The sequence below is a fragment of the Athene cunicularia genome, assembly GCF_003259725.1.
Source record: "Athene cunicularia isolate RWA chromosome 19 unlocalized genomic scaffold, athCun1 chr19_part1, whole genome shotgun sequence".
Classification (NCBI taxonomy): domain Eukaryota; kingdom Metazoa; phylum Chordata; class Aves; order Strigiformes; family Strigidae; genus Athene; species Athene cunicularia.
In genome coordinates, this window is record NW_020799124.1 from 5,590,755 (window position 1) to 5,612,828 (window position 22,074).

Sequence of the window (22,074 nt, forward strand, 5' to 3'; positions counted from 1 at the left end):
GGGGCGGCGGCGGTGGCGTCCCTCAAACGGAGTTCGTCGCCCGGTGTGCAACAGCCGGTCTCGCACCCAGAGCCGAGATAGCCGTTTATTCCCTGGTTGCGCAAAGATGGGTGCTGGGGGGTAATTCCACAAAGCTAGCACGCTACACACAGGAACCATAGCTTATTTCTCCTATTACATGATTAGGAAAAAACCTATCTTAAGTTTATCCTCGTTGCTCCGTAATTACCATTCTGCTTGCTGTTGGTGAGCTATATTTAAATTAGCCTCGCTTGCTGTGTAAATTAGGACGCATGCTCCTTGCAGGGATGTGTGTGTGTTTACGGGGAGGCAGCAAGTTTTTTGGTCTTGAATTGAATCTGTGGATGCGATCTTGCCCCCCCCTGCCTTTACTTCTCCCCCAGTTTCCACAGCTCATGCTTTTTTGGGTAATCATCCAGCTTCTGGGGCAGGATGCTCCCCTCTTATCAATCCTTTATCACCTCTTCAATGGTGAAGTCGTTCGCAAGGCCTGGCTCCTATCAGGCTTACACAATAGAGCCACAAAACATGGAGCTTACACAATGGAGCCAGTGATTAGTGGTCCTCGTGCTTGATAGAAATGGGGAGTCGCTGTTTGGGCCTTTCCCTTCTCTTCAGCTCAGCTGCACCACCTGGCTGGGGACACGTTGGTCCCCAGTGTGAGAGTACATAGAGAACAGAGGCCGCGGGGCCTGCCCCGAGGTCAGGTCGGTCCCTGCCCCCTCAGGGACCTTTCTCCTACCTCCAGGGCTGAGCCCCTGATAGTGGTGGCCTTCACCTGGCTGAGGTGTGGTGGTACAGGCTGGGGCAAGTTCCTGATGGGAGGAAGAAGTTGAGAAAATGCAGTACGTAACTGCCCAGCTTTGGTGAAATGTTTAATTGTGGTGTGCTTTGGAATGAGTTTTTATGTAAGTACAGTTACAGAGAGGAGGAGAGAAACATTAGTGGGTTGTGAGCAGGTGGGGGAAATGTATCTTTGACTCAAAATGATCTTTTGGCGGAGCAGGGAGCTGTCAGAAGGCAGCACATTCAGATAGAAGGGCTCCTGAACCAGCAGCAGGCAGGCAACTACTCCTGAGGCCTGTGAAAACTTTATGCCTGGTGCTTGAATATGCATGCTCAGGTCTTGCGTTGTGCATGATCTTTTTCTCAGCTTGGTGCTTTGAGGCAAAACCTGTTGCAGGATGCGTTTTCAAAGTGAATCAGTCTAAGGATTTGCTCAGCTTTATTATACTTTCTCATATTCTACTCTTACTGCATGATTTCCTGTAAACCTTGACAGGGATTTTCAGATCTGTCCTCTTGGATCTGCCCTGAGGGTAGTAGGCCCTTTGTCTTTACTTAATATTTCTCCTTGAGTATTTGTCATGATTTTTTTTTTTTTAACCCTGGCAGGTTTGTGGTGGGAATAACTTTCTTGTGCCTATTTTTCTCCAGAAAATATGAAGGACGTGAAGGAGCCGAGGCATCGCAAAGACAACAGGCGCCCAGACCTGGAGATTTACAAGCCTGGCTTGTCCCGACTGAGGAACAAACTTGTGTCACCAAAGCATGAGGCCTCGGAGAACAGTCTCAGTGACAAGGGCTCTTTGGGAGGAGCGGCTCCAGTCATGGAGGATTTTGGCAAAGGTGATAGCCCCAAGCAGAATGGTCCTTTGGAGGAAGATGAAGAGACAGACACTAAAGATGGTTTTCAGAGCCAGGAGAGCTTGTTCAAGCAGCCTGCTCCAGATGAGTGGTGTCCCAAGACCACCAGGAGAACCAAGAAGCCAGACCAGCAGATCTACCAGCCTGGGAAACGCCTGCATTCAGCTGCTAAAGAACCGTCCCTGCGGTCAGCTACTGAGGAGGTCACCAGCAAGATGGAGCAGCTGAAAGTTGAGAGAGATGAAGAGACTGAGAAAGGTACTGGAAAAGACAGTAACAGGAAAACGAAATCAAGCAAGGAGGATAGAGAGGGGAGCCAGGCATGGGAAGGAGTGAAAGCCTCAAGGGGAGAAAAAGGAAGACAAATAGAACGCAGCAACAGGATAAGGAGAACGAGTGACGAGGTGATGCAGGAGAAGCTGGGCTCTGCCAAATGGTACTCCTACACGGACAAGCGGCGGAGCCGGTACCGCACCTGCAGCACAAGCTCAGCCGGAAGCAACAACAGTGTAGATGAAGCCCCACTCGTGGATGGAGTGGAGAGGCGTCAGGAGCGTGCCAGAGAAAGAATACGTCCTAGGAAGCAGCTCTCTACGTCCTCCACTGACTCCTTGGACGATGACAGAACTGATGAGGCAGAAGCATATGTTTCCAGCAGGAATTTGGACAAGAAAAAGTACTCAGGGCAGAGTCGAGCTTCTAGGAGCGAGAGTGAATGGAGCAGCAATGGCAAGGAAGTCAAGGGATCCTTTCGAGTTACATTTGACAGCAAGACTATGAACAGGGATATCAGTCTGGCAGACACAGATAAAAAAAAGCCCCTGAAGGCAGCGAGGAGCCAGAGCAGAGAGCCCCAAGGGAAGGGCCGTGGGATTCTGTTCCTGCCTGCCAACACGGACCTCTCTGCCAGCACTGCCAGCTCCCCTGAACCTAGTCACCCTGGGCCGAGGCTCCTGCTCACCGGGGCTGGGGGTAAAGGTCCCCGGAGCAGGGGCCGAGGCGGCACTGCTCGCAGGCTGTGGGACCCAAATAACCCGGACCAAAAACTCACTCCAAAAAGCCAGACTGCTCAGCTTCATTTTCTAGACACAGATGATGAAGTGAGCCCCACTTCCTGGGGAGAAGCCCGCCAGGCCCAGACACCCTACTATAAGTTCCAAAACTCCGACAACCCCTACTATTACCCTCAGGCCTCCGGTCAAGGGCCCCAGTATCCATATGGTGGGTACTCCCTGCAGTATCCTATGGGTCCAAGCAATGGTGTGTACCCAGGAGCTTATTACCCTTGGTACCCCGGCCAGGCAGGGCAGTACATGTGCAGTCCACTCCCCCCGACTCCTCTGAGTCCCAAAATGGAGCAGCAGATGCGGAACATGAAGCAGCAGGAGCTCAGCAAACTCCTCCGTGAGGCTGGGAACCAGGAGCAGCAGCTCAGCAATCTGCTTTCCAGAGACCGCATCAGCCCAGAGGGGCTGGAGAAGATGGCTCAGCTGAGGTTTGTGGCTGTGCTGTAGAGGGGTGTGTGACCAAGTCATTTCCAGGGTGAACTACCAAAACTGTTATCCGGAGAATGGTGTGTCCTTGGGATCTGGTATACTGGAGATTTCAGTGTCTCAGACTGGGGGATGGGGCAGTGGCTCACTAGCTTTTGATGTGCTGGGTCTGTTCGTCATGTGCCAGTTGTGTGTGGGTATCAGAAGGAAACTGTGGGTGAAGATATCATTTGCCTGGGCTGGGAGCTAAGCTGTGGCTTCTTGTGGTTGTGGAATGCTTTGCTCTATTGCAGGGATGCAGAAGATCAGGACAAGCACCCACTGCTTGGGTTGTTCTTGCTCTTGCTGGAGCTGATCTCTTTTTCATGCTTCTACTAGTTGCTGGTGGACTTCTGCTTTCTCACCTCTCCTCAGTTATCTGCCGTCTAATTTGCGTTATAGGCTTCAGGGGTGGCGACTGCCAGCTTGTCCTCGCGCAGTGTTCGTGGGTTCCTTGCTGTGTCTCAGCCTCTCCGGCACTGGGTAGTTTTGCTCTTGACACCGCTCAACCCTGTGACACGGGGCAGTCCAGTGAGACTGGCCTGATGACTCCATCTAGCGAGAGGGAAGTGACACCGGTGCTCTGGAGGGAAGTTAACATGGCTGTAGCAAGTTTCTACTTGGCATCTTTAACATTTACTTGTGACCTCCATGTCCCCAGGGCTTCTCTGGAGACTTTATTTTCAGAGCTGACTGGCAGGATATCTAGCAGGTGAGCTCGCTTCAGGGCTTATTCTGTGTTTTGGGGACTTGTGCTCTAGACCACAGGGTGGGCTATGTCTGCACTTGAAGCAGCCCTGGAAGTTTCAGATTATCTTAAGGTGTCAAGGTCACTCAGAGCTGTTGTCTGGAGGGAGAGGAAAGACTGTGCAGTGCTGCTGTGGCCTGTGTGAAGCCCACTCTGCCCTGGGAGTGTAGGCACAGTTGGCCCCGTCCCTGCCATCAGCGTCCCTCTGTCTCACCGTGTGTCCTGCCAGTGTCCGAGCGTGCTGCCCGCCTGTCTGCGGAGCTGGGGCTCTGGAACTCAGGTGCTGCTTGTCAGATGTCTGTCTGCAGAAACATCTAATTCTCTTGATTGGTGTTTGTGCTGTCCGAGTGCGTGTGCGCAGGGTTTGGGGACTGCCTGGGGGAGGACAGCAGAACCGTTTGTGCTTTGCACAGGAACCTGCCATTACTCTGTCAGGCTCGTACAGGCATTGGCATCTGGCTTTGCTCTAGGCTTTACCATCTTTGCTGTTTACTGGTTTTTGTAGGGCTTGAATCATTATAAGGGATAAGGCTGCCAAGGTGCTGACACCTGAGGATTCCCTTTACCATAAATGTGCCCCACATACACAGAGCTGATTTTAGCTTGCAACTATTTTATTAAATTCGGAGGAGGAATCCTGCTGCAGCGTCCAGGCAAGACTGTAGGTAGCTGGTGAAGGGAGTATGATTTCTGGGGACTCCCAGGCTTTATTTCCTTTAGGTGTGGATGTTTCCAGCTCTCATTTGTTTATGAGGAAGCAGGGTCTTTGTTTCTGCTGTGTATTTTGGTTGAATAGAAGGGCGGTGGGGATCATTTTAATGACAAGATGTCTCTTGCCTTCTGGTTCTTTGCGTGTTTGTTCCTGGCCTGTAGTAGCCAGTCTCTGTGCTCAGAAGGAGCAGAGACTGGCACTGCACACTTTCTCTGTGTTAGTATCAGGAGGTGCTTGTGCCTTGCTCTTCCTGGTGGCAGAACTGTAGCAGAGCTCCTTGCTCTTTGCCAGACCATGATCCGTTCTGATGCAAGAGTGAGGGTCCTTTCAGATTTACCCTCTTGGAGCGGGAAGGGTGTTTGATTGCAGCCAGCTCCCATCTCCCTCTGGGATGTGTGTGGAAGCATCAATTTGCCATAGCATGTGAGCCAGCGGAACTGCTGACATCTCGTGCTCGCTGGATGAAAGCAGCGGGTAGCTCAGCACATGTTTCCTGGCAGCTCAGGCCCAGGCTGGGCAGTTGCTGTTGTATTGACCACAAATTGTGTTTTGCTGTAGGGTGGAGATGCTGCAGCTGTATGAATGGTGCATCCTGATGGATATTGAGTTCTCTGATACCCAGAATGTGGACCAGTTGCTGTGGAAAAATGCATTTTACCAGGTGATTGAGAAATTTCGACAGCTCCTCAAGGACCCTCAGGGGGAAAATGCCCAAGAAATTCGGAACAAACTGCTCCAGCTTCTAGATGAGGTAAGAAGAGAGAAGCATCCCCAAACTCCTTAAACCTTTGGGCAGGATTGGCTGGTGTTTAGAATGGGATGGTGTAACTGGGCAGCTAGCCTTCCTGATCGTGTTCGTATCTCTGTGTGCCTTAGGCCATCCTTTTGCAAGGAGAATGCTCAGACAGTTTATGGTATAGTTTTGCAGGTGTAGGTCCAGGTGGACATTTGTTATAATTTAAACCGGGCTTGTTTTGGTGTGGTTTATGTTAATTAGACATTGATTTAAGCTAAAATGAAATAAATGCCCTGAAATGGAAATAAACAGAAGCATTCTTGGAGGTGTTTGTGCCAAATTTATCGAATTTGCTTAGAATTCATTATGTTAAACTACAGCTCAGTTTACTCTTCGTAGAAGGTAGGCTGACAGATCCGAGAGGATGTGTTTAATAGAATTAAGTTGGTGGGAAGGGACTGCTGGAAGGCTTTAGTCCAACCTCCTGCTCCAAGCAGGACTTCTCAAATGCTAGATCAGGTCAGCCTTGATTTTGTCTATCTTAGTCTTGAAAACCTCTGAGGCTGGAGATCCCTTGACTTCCTTGTTGTTTTCTGAAGAGAAACAGCCCAAACCTCAGGGACATTCTTTCTTGCATGTGTCAGTGATGGTGTGGTGATTTTGTGCTTGTCATCAGAAAGATTTTAACATCCAAGTGTGTGTGTGTGTGTGTGTGTGTGTGTGTGTTTTGCAGGGCACTTCTTTTTTTGACGGCCTACTCCAAAAGCTGCAGGTGTCGTACCAGTTCAAGCTGGAGGACTATATGGATGGGATGGCCATCCGCAGTAAGCCTCTGAGGAAAATGGTAGGTTGGCTTTCTCCTGGAGACTTCTCATCCTGTGAATCGTATGGCACATGCTGAACTCAGCATGTTGCCCTTGCCAAGAGGTAGGCAGCTGTACTCTGAACAGATGTCAGTATGCTTGTAGGGACTCTTTCTCAGCTGCTAGAGAACTTGTTGAACCAACTCTAGTGCATTAACATTTCTTAGATTCCTTTGCAAAGAACTTTTTTTGTACCAGCTCTGTGACCAGGGCTAATAAAAGAAGTGTCCAAAAGTGCCTTGGCTTTGCCTTAGATATTGAACATCTCTTATTTCTGTCTATGGAATCCAGAATAATGAACAAGAAGGGCTAACAGTTGTACTCCCTCCCTGATACCTGACAGCGTGTTGCCCTGAGCTGTGAGTGCAACTGCAAGGGACAGCTGGGAAAGCATCTTTTAGTCCAGCTCCATTCCCAGAGATGAGTTCGTCTAACAGCTGTCCTCAAATTGGTCACGGACTGAACAACTCTCTTCTGGAGAGAGATGGGATTTTGTAAGAGAGGAGGTGTTTAGGGGATTGGCTTGCCCCTAGAAATCCTGAACCAGTGCCGTGAAGCCTTGTCATTTCATTCTGCTGCCCTTTTGTGAGACCTTCAGTGTGTCAGCGACCTCCTCTCAGATCTGTGCAGTCCCTGTGTGCTCACTGGCTCTGCAAGTGAGCCAGGGCTGTGGAGGTCCCACATGATGTCCTGAATCCTTCTTTCCAGGTGAAGTATGCGCTGATCAGTGCCCAGAGGTGTATGATTTGTCAAGGGGACATTTGCCGATACAGAGAACAAGCAAACGACACCACAAACTACGGGAAGGCACGCAGGTATTGTGTTCTTCACTGCAGCGCTGAGCGCAGCTTTTCTTCTGTCTACAAGGGATGTATCTCATTTCATGCTTAAATTTGCCTCTAGCCAAAGAAATCTTTCCACTCCTCTTTATTGTAATGCGGTCCTGTGAAGCTGAAAGATCTCTAGACTGTTTTGCTGCCCCAGAAAGCAAGCCAGCAGATCTAGTCGTCCTCCAGCTGTCTTAGTGTGGAAGTTGTCCTTTGCTGCTCCTGCAGCTGGGAGGGTTTATGCTGTTGAGGCTGGCAGAATGGCTGTTGTATTTTCTGGGAGCTTTTCAGCTAGGAGAGGTTCCCATATGTGTCCGTATGTTCTGATTGCATCAGGAGTTACTGGTACTTGTTGTTTCCTGTCACTCTTGTTTTTCTGATATTTTTTTTTTCTGGAGCAAAGACTTGAGGTGGGGGGCAAGTGAGCCCAGCATGGGGTATGGAGCAGTAAAATCTGAGGAGGTTTGCAGAACAGGGCAGGGGAAACTACTAATTTTGGGGTCTGTGGACATTGTGGAGTATACTGATATCTCGGGGAGACTGGGGGGAACATAGCAGGTTCATGATGTGTCTGAACACTGTTAATGGATCCGTGTGGCATCATGAAAGCTGGAGAGGGGATAACACAAGGGAAAATAGAGAGGAGAACTGGAGGGATGAATGGTCTGCCACTGAATGGATACCTCTTGGGATGATTAGGTATCTTGAAAATATATGGGGAATGAGCTGAGGAATGTAGAGGGTTTGGTCCCAGCTGCTCTGGAGCTAAAAAGGGGACTGAAAGAAACGTTCCTTGAATAGCCTGTTCTCTGTGCCTGAGGCTGCACGGGGGACAGCACCTGCTGGCTCCGACTAAACAGTCCTCTTCCAGCTGAGCCAAGAACATATCTTTCTGCAGCTGTATCTGCCCCGTCTTTTGACCTGTGCCCCAACTGCCTCTCCAGGCCAGGCGCAGGCCCGCTGCCTGTGCGCGCTCTTGCAGGCAGAGGGCACTTGTGCAAAGGGCCTGTTCCCGGCAGGACTGCCAAAGCTGTGCTGCGAGGGGAATTCTGCATCCTTAACAGCAAGGAAGGCAACCTGATGTCCTTTCAGTAAATCTTTCTCTCTGATTCTTCCCTTCCTCAGCTGGTACCTGAAGGCTCAGCAAATTGCCCCCAAAAACGGCCGCCCGTACAACCAGCTGGCACTTCTGGCCATCTACACGGTAAGGTGCTCATCAAGGATGTAGCAAGTGTAAGGAGAGCCTCTGGGATGGCTGTGAGCTTCCATCTGGTGGAGAATGGCATTGTTCAGGGCAGTGGTCCCAGATGAATTTTTAAAAAAAAAAAAAAAAAAAAAAGCTGAAGCAGGATGTGCCGTGTGGATTCCAGCTGCTGTGGCTTCAGGCAGCTTTGTTAGATACATGCTACTCCCTCAGGCTATCGGCATTTTGGGGACTGTTCTGTGGGCTGTTGAGAGTGCAAATGTTTTAAAGTGGGTTGTATTTAAAATTTCGCATGAGATTTTTATGCTCAAGGCCATGCTGTCATTAGGATGCTGTTTCTGTTTGCTATGTCTTCATTGAACTTGTGGGCACTGGTCTAAGTGATTTCCTTAGGTTTCTGTTTTGCTGGTTACTTCAGCAAGAAAACTTACTTAAGGAACGTGTGACAGCAGATAATGGAAACATCAGGTTGGGACAGAGGGATCTGTAGGGATCTGCCGACACTGAAAGATACTGGTTTAAAGCAGAGCAATTCAGAACTGCATGGTTCAGAAGCATGTTCCCTTCATGGCTGGGAATGCCCTGTCTGCCTCCCTGTGTGGGTCTTGCAGCAGTAAAGTGTCCTGCGCTCTGTGGAGGTGTGTAAGGCCAGCAGCATGTGTGCAAAATGCTAAATGACTGTGTGTCTTGGTAGCATAAAGACTTTGGAGGTGCCTTATCATGGTATTGCCTGTGGGAGAAAAGATGTGAGGGGATTATACTAGCAGCAGGCTGAAATGAGGGTGGAGTCCTGTCCCCAGCACTGGCAGGAGTCTGGCAAACCCTCCAGTTTTCCTGGGCCTCTCTGTTCTTTGTAAAACTCCTCTGGAGTTGTTTCCATATTCATAGTAATGTTGAAAAGAGTTATTTCCTGAATTGTCAGGAATTCAATAGTTATACCTTTGCCCTTTACCATGGTGTCTGGTGAGAGACTGTTGTGTGTGAGCCTCCAGGTTGATGGCTTCTGTAGGAGTCTTGAGACTTAAAGCAGGCGAGTCCCCAGACTGTGGTGTCACCTGCACTCCCTAACTCCTGGCAATGGGCTTGTGCTTTGTGCTGGTCATTGTAGGTAGCTGTGGATATAGGTAAAGAGTTCGAGGTCCTACTTATCACAGTTGTTTGTCAACAAGTCTGTCTGTCCCAGGCAGCGTTGAGAGCAAGGATGTGTGTGCTGAGGGACAGGGAAGACAAAAGTATGTGGGAGCTTGGCTCTGAATGCCCCAGAGCGAGTGGCAGCTCTGAGTCTGGTTGTGTTTTTGCAGAGGAGAAAGCTGGATGCTGTCTACTATTACATGCGCAGTCTGGCTGCTAGCAACCCCATCCTCACAGCCAAGGAGAGCCTCATGAGTCTGTTTGAAGAGACAAAACGCAAGGTGAGTCTTGGAACTGGGCTGTGGGATGCTGCAGCTGCCTGTGCTGGAGAGCTGTGATCCAGAGAGGAGGGTCATGGTGGCTTTTGGACTTGGAATCACCGCTTACCTGCTTCTAGGAAATTCCATGTTGGGAGTCAGATGAAAGGGGCAACCTTCAGAATGATGGTGTCCATCCTGCCTCTCCTCAGAGTGCTTTTGGGGTTGTTTGGGCTGCTGAATCCCTTGTTTCTGGGTCATAAACTGTAAAACAGCCAAGCTGAGCAAGGGCTGCAGGTTGCTGTGGTTTGCAGCATGGCCTTGGCACCCAGCATGATAACTGCCTTATCCCATAGGTTCCCCACACCTATGGGGGTGGACAAGAGAGGCTGCAGTCCCTTTGTGCCCCAGAGGGTCACCCCAAGTCAAAGGTAGAGCACATTGTCTAGGACTGGACACAGCTTTTCTTGTTGCAGGGCAGTTGGAGTTGAAAACCTCTCCTCTGCACTGTCCTGTAGTCTCAGAAACCAAATTCTGGACCTGTCAATGCATTAGTGTGATTCTGAAGCAGGGGAGAGGGCTAATTTCTCCATATAAATGGAATTACGCACTTTTCCTGAACTTTGATTCCCTGGATGATCCAAATCTGTCCTGTCTGCCCAGGCTGAGCAGATGGAGCAGAGGAAACATCAGGTGCTGGATCAGAGCCCCAGCCGCTGGGGGAAGGGCAAGAAGTCCACACTGCGACAAGTTGGAGATGATGCCACACGGCTGGAGATCTGGATCCATCCCTCCCACCCCCGCTCCTCCCAGGGCCACGAGTCCGGCAGGGATTCTGAGCAGGACAACGGTCTTGGGAACCTCAGCCCCAGCGACGTGAGTACTGCAGGAGGCAGCAGTTGGCTTTGGTGTCATGTGTTTGGAATGCAGTGGAATGACACTGGATCTGTTTTGCTTTCCTGTTGCTAAATTTTCCAGTGTTTTGGCTTCCCCTATGGGAGCTGTGCCTGGGTCAGGCTGAGGAGCTGGTGACCTTGTGCCTCTCATGTTTAAGGCATGTTGTTACCATCCATTTCTTGGCAGAGTGTGCTGGCGTGGCTGATCTGGAATAGGAGAGGCACAAACAGAAGATGCTGTAAAATGCCTCTGACATGCTGAGGGCTCTAACTTGGGTGAGGTTGCCGGTGGAAAATGAGGTCAGATGCTGAAGACCAGGGTTAACGGTGACCCTGTAGGTTCTGAGGCTTGTTCTGGAAGTGGGTCACTTGTCCCAGTGCCAGATGATCCGAAGTTTGCACTGAGAATGTGGAAACAGTGGTTTTAATTTCTAGTATAGGTGTTATATTTGCATTACTCATTCTGCTGAGAGGCCAGACTAGTACCTTTCTCTTGCAAGGATAGAAAAATAAGGGTATCTCTTGTCAGTCTGAGCTGTGTACCTTGCACAAGGAGCTCAAGTGAACTCTGTTTGTCAGGCACAGGAATGCAGGCGAAGGCAGTGGTGGTTGGGAGCTCATCCTCCAGGAATCCTCACACTGCTTTGGCACATGCGGCTTGCAGGAGAACTTGCCAGGGAGCTCTGGGCTGCCTGTCCTAAAATGGCTGTTAAGGATGTGAGTTTAGCAGAACTGGGAAGACCTTCTCCACATACTGCGGGGCCCAGAGCTCCTCAGATACGATTGCACTTTTGTAACTAGTTTGTGACTTCAGCTGGGTGGAACTGGGGCGAAGTCTTGAAGCTTTGAAAGATAAGCTCTGGCATATAGCTGCAGCATTTTTAAGACGTTACTGCCCTTGGTTGTTTTCCCTCTCCTTGGCTTTTCTTCTGGAGACCTCTGCTTCCTCAGCATCATTGAAAGGAACGTACCAAGCCTTAGCCTCTCCATAAATCATTGATGAAGATGCTTTGAAATAAGATGCTGTGAGTGTTTTTGAGGCACTAGGGGTTTCTCTTTTGCAGTGCTTCCATGTGAGGTAGTGTAACCGCTAGCAAAGCGCGAGGCAGTGATGTCTTGTTGTTTATAGTGCAGTGCTGTTTGCTAGAGCTTGCCCTTGGTCTGTTCGATGGGGGGCTGTGCTCTCTGAAGTGCAGGTTGCTGGCAATGCCTCTACAGATTGTGTGTCTGATTACTACCATCAGTTTTGATTTCTTCATCTGTTTGAAATGTTGGCTCGTGGAAAGCCTGAGCTTTCTGATCGTGGAGAGGCCACACGATAAGAAATACAGTGCCAAAAGGGCAAGGGGAGCTGAGGGTGCAGGTTCAAGTACTCCTGGCTTTGGCAGTCAAGATATTTGTACTCGGACCGCCTGTGCCTGCTGCAGTGCAGCTCTCCGCTTGTGTTGGCACAGCTGCTTACGGGGCTGTGCCGTGGCTGTGTTGCCAAACTGATCCAGATTAAAAATAAACAGGTGAAAAGGAAACCTTAAGTCTGTGTCGCTGCCAGAGCTCCCGAGCTGTGAAGCTGTGGGCTGGATAGAGATGGCAGCTCTTCAGAAACCTCTGGTCTCCTTGTTCTTGAAGCTATAGCCTTTTACCCTCTTCCTCACAGTATCTCTCCATGGTTTGCAGCTCCTTCTCTGGAAAGGAGCGGAGCAACCTGTGTGTTGCCACTGTGTGGCACTGTTTGGCCTCGGAAGGGCCCTGCCTGCACCAGGGGCAGGCAGCAGCCCTTATCCTGGCAGCACCTCTGCCCCACATCCCCCAGCTCTTCTCCCAGGGGATATGTGCCAGTGCTTACGTGTCATTTTGAGGAAATGAGTCTAAATGTATCATCGCCTCCTTGGTCCCTTCCTTGCCAGCTTCAGCCCTTGAAAAGGCTGAGGCAAGCCGTGTTCTTTCGTTTGTACTGACAGCTGTGCTCCGCAGGTAGCTCCTCAGGCGTCAGGCTTTATGGCAGCTGTTTCTGGGCCAGAGAAGGGAGTTTTACAGGGTAGAATGGGAAAGTGTTCAGCTTCCAGAAGCAGATACAACACTGCAAGTATAAAGCCTAACAGCTCTGGATGTGTACTGGGCAGAAGTGTGGGAGAGAGGCTGCTCGCACCCTTCAGGCAGAGGCTGTTGCTTCAAACCCAGCCCAAGCCAAAGGCGACTGGTGGTTTTGCTATGAAGATGCTGGCTGCTTCACAGGTGACAAGAAATTGATTTGGGATGTTTTCTGTCCTCAATGGTTACTTTCTTCCTTGTGCAGGCAGTTAGGTGCCAGTCCTGTCATGTGGCACATTTGGTAGGGAGATGCTGCATGATTATTCTCCCAGGACCTGCTGATGTGCGCGCTGTCCCCGTCAGCGAGCAGAGTCTGCTCAGCACATGCTTGTGTGCCTCTTCGCAGTGCTGACTTTATTTTTCCTTATGCAGCCCTATGCAAAGACACAAACATCATTACTTTATTTCAGGGTTAGGAGCCAACTGAATAGAGTTAGTAAAGCGTGATGGCAAGTCTGCAGAAAGCCAGCTCACACTGCAGCTTTTGCTGTGACAAGGGAAGGTGGCGTGCAGAGCTGGAGATTTGCCTCAGCACTGTGTGTTTAGGTAGAGGCTTGGCATAGCTGCTTTCCTTCACAGTTTGCTACATTATCTTTTCTAGGAAGATGCAGAACTGGAAGAACGTACCATCTGTCTGCACTGAGGGGCATACATCTCCGTTTGGCCCCTTCCTCAGTAACTGGCATGGGGGATGTGGGACTGTTTCAGAGCAAGCTGAAGAAGTGTTTGAGTTGCAGCCTGGCTGTTTTGTTTGTAGGGTTTTGTCCGTTAATGCCTGAGCCTTTTGGGGTTTCATTCTGTGAATGGCTGCTCTCTGTGGTCTCTTGTACGTTGCATGTTCTAGGTGCGCGGTGGCCGGAGAAACCAGGCTGATGCAGTGCCCTGCTTACCTGACAATATCAGGCCACTTCATGTGGGATTCCAATCAGAAATGCAAAAAAGGAGGATGAACTGAGGAGAAGTTGTGTTGCTTTTTTAAAAAACAACTGGATAGGGCAAAGGGAGCTGAAGAGCTCAGTCTCTGCCGTTTCTTCTCTGCCACTGGTTTCATTTGCAGTGGGTCTGTATTGATGTAAAATCTGATAGTAGTGTATGCAGCTTACTGAGTAGACTGTGAATTGGTAAAGTAAACAGGGCAAATGTGCTGTCAGTCTCCTGAGAAAGTGTTAATATTATACTGGGTTTGAGATTTTAATCACTCCTGTCAGGAAATGCTGAGTTAAGGTTCCCACAGTTGCTATTGCCTGCTGCCTGTGCTCTGCAGTAGATATTTCCTTGTGTTACTACGCAGCATGCATGCACTAATAAAGATTACTCCATAGCTGCAGCTAAGATTAGGGAAGAGAGGTTTTCCCTTGGCAAGACAGTAATTGAATAATACTTCTCTCCAGATGTCTGAATATTTTAGCTTCATTAAAGAATTATGTCTCCTAGCCTCTTTGTGAGAGGTCAATCTTGTAGAGCCATCAAAAGTTTGGTAGGGCCACCCAAAAGCTCTTAGGAAAGCTAAGGCCAGAGTCAAGATCTGTTGTCTCAGCCCTGTGTGTCAACTGCAGGAACTTTTCCCATTTCCCCCTAGACTGCTGGTTAGGGACAGAGTTTTGCATTTGCCTGGTGCTGGGTGCCCGTGGAGCAACAACCTCTTTGCACTAGCACAGAAACTGTGGTGGAATCATTAGCTCTGAAGTTCAGAGCATGTTTTAATTTCCATTTCTCTACACAGGCTTTCTTCTCATCAGCAGGGAGTATGGACAGTGCATCAGGGTTTCCTCAAGCGAGCAGTAATTATCACCAGGAGGTCTACCAAAAAGAAAAAAGGAGGTCAAAGTTCTCTCACTAGACTGAATATAGAGGGCTGCTTACTTTTGTGTTTCTTCTTTGTTACCTACTGCACTTGTCTTGGAAGCTTATTATACACATACAGGTGTCACTCTGTGCTGGTAAGGGGTGAGAGTACCAGGGGACAGAGCAGCGATGTCAGAGCTGGAAACAGTGTGTATCTTTGGGTGATTGTTTGTATTTTCTTTCCGATGAGTAGTGCTGGTGTCTTTTGGACCCTTTCATCTCCTTCCATCTCCCAAGTCCTAGAAAAATCAGATGAGTGCCAAGCACGCAGGGAAATGTTCCTTTGCAGCTGGAGGAGGGCACTGTCTTCTCCAAGCAGCGGAGGCTGTGAAAGCTATGTTGCTTTTTTCCCTTTAGGTCAGGATTGAGCTAACTGGGAACTTACTCAGCAATGCCTGGTTGGGGCTATCTTCACAACTTACTGTGATTTGTTTCCTTCTGAGATGAGGCATCTCTAAGGATTCTCACCTTCTGTCTTTCTCAGTAATTCTTGCCTGCTTAGTTTTATTTCTAACTTTGCTTGCCTCACCTGTGCACCGTGATGCTGCATCCACTCACACTTTTGCAGCCCAGTTGCAGTCCGAGGCTGGAGGAGGCACTTTTGGGAATGCCTGTGCATTCAGGAGCACTGAGGAGTCCTCAGGGCTGCCCACATCTCTGCTTCAGCAGAGGCCATGTGTCCTTAGTGAAAAGGGTCACTGTCCTACTGTCCTAGTCAGCTCCTGCATGTTTCACATCCATTTTTCCTTGGTGGTGTTTGTTTCTGCTCTGTGCACTTGTTCCTCTTGGGCAGCAGCCACTCGGGTGACTGGGCTGGCAGCTCCTGGCTGATTTTGGTCGGTGCAGTGTTTTGTCTGAGGGAGCTGTCTCTTGGGCTCTTCACCTGGAGAGGGGTGCTTCTAGAGAGCAGTGGGATAAAACCTCGAGGTAGTCTGGCAGCAGTTTTGGTGGGGATTTCCTGGCCATGTTGCTCCATCCATTGCCTGTCCTTTGCTTGGAGTGGTAGTGACCTGTACTGAGAGTTGGGGTTGCCTTGGTGTCACTACCTGTGGTCTCCCGGAGCATCTGGATTGTTAAAAGACTGTTGTGGTTTGAGCTGGGTGTCTGTGAGCATGGCCCAACTTTGCTTGTGCAAATATACCACAGAGGCACCCCTGTTTACTAAGAGCAGCTCCCTTCACTCTCAGCTCTTTTCTCACCTTGTAACTCTTTTCCATTACACGTGACTAGAAATAAGTGGCAGGCAGAAGTGGAAATGATGTATTGCTATAATGATGGCTGTTCTTCCGTACAGATGCATGGATAAGAGACTGCTTGGGGAACTCGTCGTTTCTAGGGTGTCTGCTGCCAGGTTGGTGGGAGCATTTCTCCTCACTGCCAGCATGGATGGGTGGTTTTTCTCAGGCCAGTGAAAGATTGATTTTTTTATTTTTTTTTTTTTCTTCCATGCAGGCTCTTCTGAGTAATCCCTGCTAGCTGAAGTACAGGGCTCCCTCATTTGTTACCTCCAAGATGTCTGGTAGGCAGAATGCTCAGAATGGCCCTTTTCTAAGAGCCTCTGATCTGGAAAATAAGTCTGGACAACTGGGCCTGTGCCTCTGGTTTAGATGGGCAGCATGAAAGCGCAGGCATGCCTGCCTTTCCCCCACTGTCAGGACACCACTCCCCAAAAGGGTAAACCTGCAGGCTGCACATGATGCCTTGGAAGCCCCTGCTGACTCTTGCATGCTTTTAGAGCTTTTTTTAAACCCACCTTTATACATAGTGGGCACAGGCCTATAGTGGTTGATACAATACTGTCTGCCTGTGCAGGGAGTGGAGGGAACTGAAACCACCAGACCAGCAGTGCCTGGCGATGCCCAGTGGGCTGTCTGCTGAAACCATTTCTCACACCTGTTAAACATCTGAGCTGCACCAGAGCGGTGGCATAGGTATGTCCCCACAAAGGGAGGGGACACACGAGGGAGCGTCCCCTCATTTTTTTTTTTCTCAGTGCATGAGCCCATAGTAGGATATACACGAGATCTTACAGCAAGGCCTTGGGTCAGGCTGCCTGTCAGCACCTCGTCGCAGGAAGGTGACTTGTGTTAAGTCAGGAAGTTTGTCTCTGCTACGGTTAGGTGCTCTCTAGTATTTGATGTGAGCAATCCCGTCTGTGGTCTGTTGCATTATGGTCTGCCCTTGCTGTCAAGGGAAGGCAGTGCTTCCTCTCCAGCCTGCTCCTTGTTGCTGTATTTGATCCACACCTCTGCAGTGCTGTGAGCCTCTGCCAAGCCTCCCCCGTGGCACAAAAACAAGCAGAGAAGCTGTCCGGGGCAGGAATGCTAGGCACTAGCAATCAGCTAAAGGCTGCCCTTCCTTATTTCTGTCTGTTATCCACCACCCACAGGAGAAAGCAGCAAGAGATGTTGCATCCTTAATTTTTGTACCCAAAGCAGAACTTGAGAGGGAGAAACTTGGAGTTCCCTCTGTCCTGCCCAGGCAACCTCCTTCCCTCACCCCCACAAGCTTGCAGGAAGCTGTTGGGTTTGGTTACTCATTTGTGGAGGTCAGAACTAGGTCTGGGGTTTTTTTCCTTTGTGTTTAGGAAACAGTTTACAAACTGTTTTGAGCATGGGGGAGCTGGTGGCGTGTGAAAGAGACTTTTCAGCATCTTTACTGCTGGACTCGTGCTAATTCTCTGCCCTGCCTCGTCTTCTGTAATCTCTTTCTTGGTTGGCAGCATGAGTATTTCTGAGTGCTTTCCCCAGCCTGCAACCCCGCCACCTCCTAATATGACCTCGGTCACCAAACCACCTTGGGACTTTATTTTTACTCTAGCCGTTTTGTTTCACATGTTAAAGTTGGTTTCTTTCCCCTAGCAGTGAGAAGACTTCTCTGCAGAGGAAGTAAAATAGTGCCAGGCTGCAGTTGAAACTGGTTAAACACTAAAACCACACTCCTAGCCTCTCTGGGTTTGAGACGTGACATTCAGCCATGAAGCTTAGCACTGGCTTTTTTTGCTTGCCAGTTGTGCACCCTCCCTGCCTGCATTTAACACTTTTTTTTTTTTTTTTTTTTTTTTTTTTTTTTTTTACAAACTGTTTTTTCACTTTAAATTGCTAGTAAAAACCTTGGCTGCAGTTCCTACGTTAGTGAACCAACCAGAAACGCTGTTGCACCTTGCCCAGGCTCGTCATCTTCCGTGGATGCTCAGTGCTGCTCTGCTAAAGCTCCCAGAGCTCGGCAGAGCCTGGTTACCGATCTAGTCTCCGCACACATGTCATGTAGAACCCACATGTTGCTTTCCAGCACAACTTGACCTTTTGTCACTACCCAGAAAGTGAAGCCTAAGCTATCAGTAAGAGTTTCCAGAAGTTGGTGTTGATCTTGTTTTTTTCCTTTTCTTTTTAGACCACGTTGGTGGTTTTATTTTACTGTGAAGAACAAGGCAGGGACTAATGTTACTTGAATGGGAGAGACACCGACATGTTCTCCTTCCGGTACCACGCATCTGGTGCTAATGTGTGTAGAAATATCGTGGTGGATCAGAGGTGGGAGCATTACAAGGACATCAATGAGTTATGCCTGTGTGAGGGGCTCTGCTCTATCCCAGTGCTCAGAGAGGCTGCGGTGAGGGGAGCGAGACTTCAAGTTCCAACAGGCTTCTCATACTCTAAAACCGAGTACAGTCATCCAGAAACCGCCTTTCCCTGTCAGTCACTCTTTCCTCATTTCCTCTCCTGCTGGTGCTGATCAGCCAGGGATTTGTGTGTAACCAAACCCCCTCCTGCTGCTGCACATTAGTCCTTTCTCGTGGCAGCAGATTTGATGATCCAGGCACTGCAGTGTGCTGTTGGGAGGGAGACTTTGCACTTCAGACAAGAACACTGCCAGAATTGGCATTACTGGAAAAGGAAGTAAAATGCCTAATAGTAAGGTTGGGAAATTTCCCAGAGCAGGGTGAAGGCTGTAGACAGTGATTTCTCTTCAGCTTTTTTTTTTTCTTAGTCTAACTCTGATCTTTGTCTGAAGTTGGCCCAGGCCAACTTTTCCTGCTGTCTGTTGTACACTTTGGGATGGGCACCTCATATTCCACAGCCAAACCTCTTAATTCTGCCATGGGGAATGTTTATTTCTCTTCAGTATTGAATGAGCCATTTCCAGATGGGCTTCGTATCCACTGTGGAGGTGGGTATTAGGAAAGAAACTTCCTTCCGGAGGTTCAGGGAGTGGAACCTGCTGGAATCTGTGTCATTTCCTCTGTCCTTGGCTCTACTCTTCCTCCCCAGCAGGTTTCATTGCTGCATAATTCAAAGTGGAGAGGGAGATGCCTTCATGCCCTGTGTTATACTGCCCAGGTAGAAGCAAAGGCCCCAGAAATACTCCAGGAATGCAGCAGGGTGAACAACTACCCCCAGGTTGTGGGAGCCCAGGGCACAAGCTGGCTGTGAGCAGCTCCCCTTATCCCTGGCAGTGAGCAGCTCCCCTTATCCCTGGCAGTGAGCATGGCTGGGAGAGCGGGAGCGTGAAGGTTGCGTGCAATAATGCTGTCATCCTTCTGGAAGGCTCTGTCTCTGCTCAGCCTGTTGTCCAAATGTCTTCTCTGTTGGCCTAACTCCATCTTAAGCCTTTCAAGGTTAGATCTCTTCAGTCTTCATCCTTCTTAATTTCTTATATTATCTCCCTGCTTAGTGCTTTAACCCCACAAGTAATCTACTCTGGAGTAGTGAAGAAGGCTGACAACACCCTGAGCTACATTAACAGATCTCTAACCAGAGCTCATCACATGTTTCCCAGTGTCAGTTTTCTATTGCAGGAAGGGGATGCTGTTTACTTCTGGCAAACAGTATAAGCTGCTTTTTGCTGGTTAGAGCTGCTTCAGTGCACAGCACGTGGCCTTTCCCTTACCTGCTGGACGAAGAATGGCTCTGCCTAGGTCATCTCGCTTTCAGTGCTTAATCAGATGCAGCCTTGAAGAGCTGAGCTTGTATCCTAAACGACCTGCAGCACCAGAGCCAATTTGTGAAAAGTTTTGTGTTGAAAGTTAACTTGATATCTCAGCTGAGGACTCTGGCATGTTTGCATAGATTCATAGAGTTTATGGCCAGCAGGGACCATTAGATCATCTAGTCTGATCTCCTGTATATCACAGGTCCTTAAATTTCACCCTGCTACTCCTGTATGAAGCCAAATAACTTGCGTTTGGCGAAAGCAAAACTTCCAGAAAGATATCCAGTCTTGAGAATCCACCCTTTTCCTGGGGAGTTTGTTCCAGTGATAATTGCACTGGTTCTGAAACACTTATACCTTATTTCCAGAGAGATTGTTTCCAGTTTGTTCTTGTGCTTTGCTATTCTGCGAGTGTAAAGAGCCCTTAAGTACCATGGAGGCACTTCGCACCCTGCAATCAAATTGCCTCCCAGTCTTTCTTGATACACTAAACAGATTGAGCTGTTTAAGTTTTTCACTGCAAGACATCATTTCTAGCCTTTGAATCACTTTTATGGCTGTTTTTTGGACCCTTTCCAATTTTTCAGCATCCTTTTAAAAATAAGGGCACTAGAACTGGATGCAGTATTTCAGTGTCAGCCTCGCCAGTGCCGTATATAGATGTAAATGTGCTGTCCAGCGCCTGTTCTCTGCTTGTACATCTAAAGGACAAGTTAACCCTTTTTACTGGACAGTGCATGGGGAACTTGGCCGCTGTAGTCCCTAGAGCCTTTCTGGAGAAGCTGCCTCAGGCACGGTCTCCCGGAGACATAATTTTACATGATCCCAGATGCATAACATGACATTTGATGCTGGAAAACCCCAGATTTTGAAGCGATTATAATAACCTTGTGTGAATGCCCTGTAGCCGTCGTTACTTACTGCTCCGTTGGCCTTTGTGGCACATGCAGTTTGACAGCAGAATTTGCTCTCAGTTTGTTGATTAAAAACGTTGCTAGTGAGTCTCTACCAACCTCTTTCCATCCAGTTCAGTCAGAGTCCCTGAAGACCACTACTGCTTTTTAAGAGGTTGCATAAACATTTTTTAATCTATTTAATGGTAGTATTTTTTTCAAGGATGTTGTAATGTATATTTTCAAGAATGTTCTAATGTATAGAAACCAAACTTAGATAAAAGTTTGGTTGAAAAGGAGATAACATGTATATAAATATTCTATTTGACCTGTTTTCCTTAAATTGAAAGTTGTCCTAGCGAATTCGTTATTAATTAATGTTAAATTTATTTATAGTTCAGGTGTTTGGTTTGGAGCCAGTGAAGTTACCACTGCTTGATTTTTTTTATCTTACTAAAGTGCAGAATTTTCTTGCTTATGTTTCTCATCTCACTTTCTCCCTGTAGTGATGAAGGGGAAAATCAAAAGCTCATTGGTTTTGCTGGGGGGCTTCCTAAATGCCTCTTCTTCTTGTGCTGGGTTGCTGACTTGCAACTCTTACAGCCGTGAGATGTGTCCTGGAGCTGTAACTGCTGCAGTCCAAAAGATAGGAAGCTGCAGGAGTGTCTCAAAGTCTCTTTGCCTGGAAATTAATTTTGTATGCATGCCTCAAGGCCACAATACATCAGGGTTCCCTCTTTCTTCCATGTCATAGCAAATTGGATTTTACGTTTGTGCAGTGTCTGATGTTAAGTATCGGGATTCTTACTGGAATGGCTTCTAATGCTGCAGAAATTAATCCATTTCAGGACAGGACATTGCGACTGCTAAACAGAAACCTGCATTAGAACACGTGGCAAGAAGAAGCCAAGGCAAGCTCTGTATCCATTTGTGGTTGCAGGTGGTATATGAAGAGGAATGATTATGGTAATTAGCCCAGCTGGAATTTGCCCACAGCTCTGTGGGTACCTTGTAAATAGTGCAAAAATGCCAGACGATCTTAATAGGCCTTTCGTCTCGTCTCCTTTATATAGGTAGCCATTTGCACAAAACACTTTCCACCAGCACTTTGTTGCGATTGCACCTGTAACAGTAAAAACCTCCTCTTGGTATCTTGCCAGTTGAGCCCACTGCAGCATCTTGGAATTTTCAGGAAGCTCTGTATCGAGTGCTTGGTGTTATTTACGTGAGAATATGTCATGAGAGACACCAGCCAGAGCTGTGCCTTGCAGCTTTGGGATGGTGTGGGCTAAAGGCTCAGGCTCATATTTGTGAGGCTATCTCCAGGGGAGGTAGCAGGCTCACTGCTGCTGTTGGACTGGGTGGTAAAACTCTGAAGGAGCTGCCTGTGGAAGAGAGGAATAATCTTAATAGTTAACGTGGTGTATCTAGCCCTTGAGCTGGGAGGGAGAATATGGCATGGTTCGGGTGCCTGGATGTTATTTCACACAGTTCTCAGCAAGGAAGCTGTGCCTGGAAAAGCCTGGCTGCCCAAGAAACCCTGAAAATATTTGGGATGAGTGTGGTACGTGTTTTGGAGCAGAGCTGTGTGGCTCTGTGGTCTGTATCCCAACCCCTTGTCACTGAGGAGACCCCTAGACTCAGGAGAACGTCCCGCTGTGCTCCAGTCCCTTCCACTCCGGTGGAGACAGCACATTTGTTACAGGCAGTTTTGCATCTGGTCTCTTGATTAATGGACTTGT

At 48.6% G+C, this 22,074-nt stretch overlaps 1 protein-coding gene across 1 annotated transcript in view; it reads left to right on the forward strand.

Annotated features, from left to right (window-relative positions):
- The first annotated feature begins 1,460 nt into the window (after positions 1 to 1,460).
- SMG6 (SMG6, nonsense mediated mRNA decay factor) overlaps positions 1,461 to 22,074 on the forward strand; it is a 112,813-nt gene continuing 92,199 nt past the window's right edge. Inside the window, exons 1-7 of the mRNA XM_026861623.1 lie at positions 1,461 to 3,163; positions 5,219 to 5,411; positions 6,130 to 6,240; positions 6,968 to 7,074; positions 8,212 to 8,290; positions 9,592 to 9,702; positions 10,342 to 10,554. Coding sequence (XP_026717424.1) covers positions 1,464 to 3,163; positions 5,219 to 5,411; positions 6,130 to 6,240; positions 6,968 to 7,074; positions 8,212 to 8,290; positions 9,592 to 9,702; positions 10,342 to 10,554 — 2,514 coding nt within the window. The 5' untranslated portion in view covers positions 1,461 to 1,463. The remainder of the gene's footprint in view (positions 3,164 to 5,218; positions 5,412 to 6,129; positions 6,241 to 6,967; positions 7,075 to 8,211; positions 8,291 to 9,591; positions 9,703 to 10,341; positions 10,555 to 22,074) is intronic.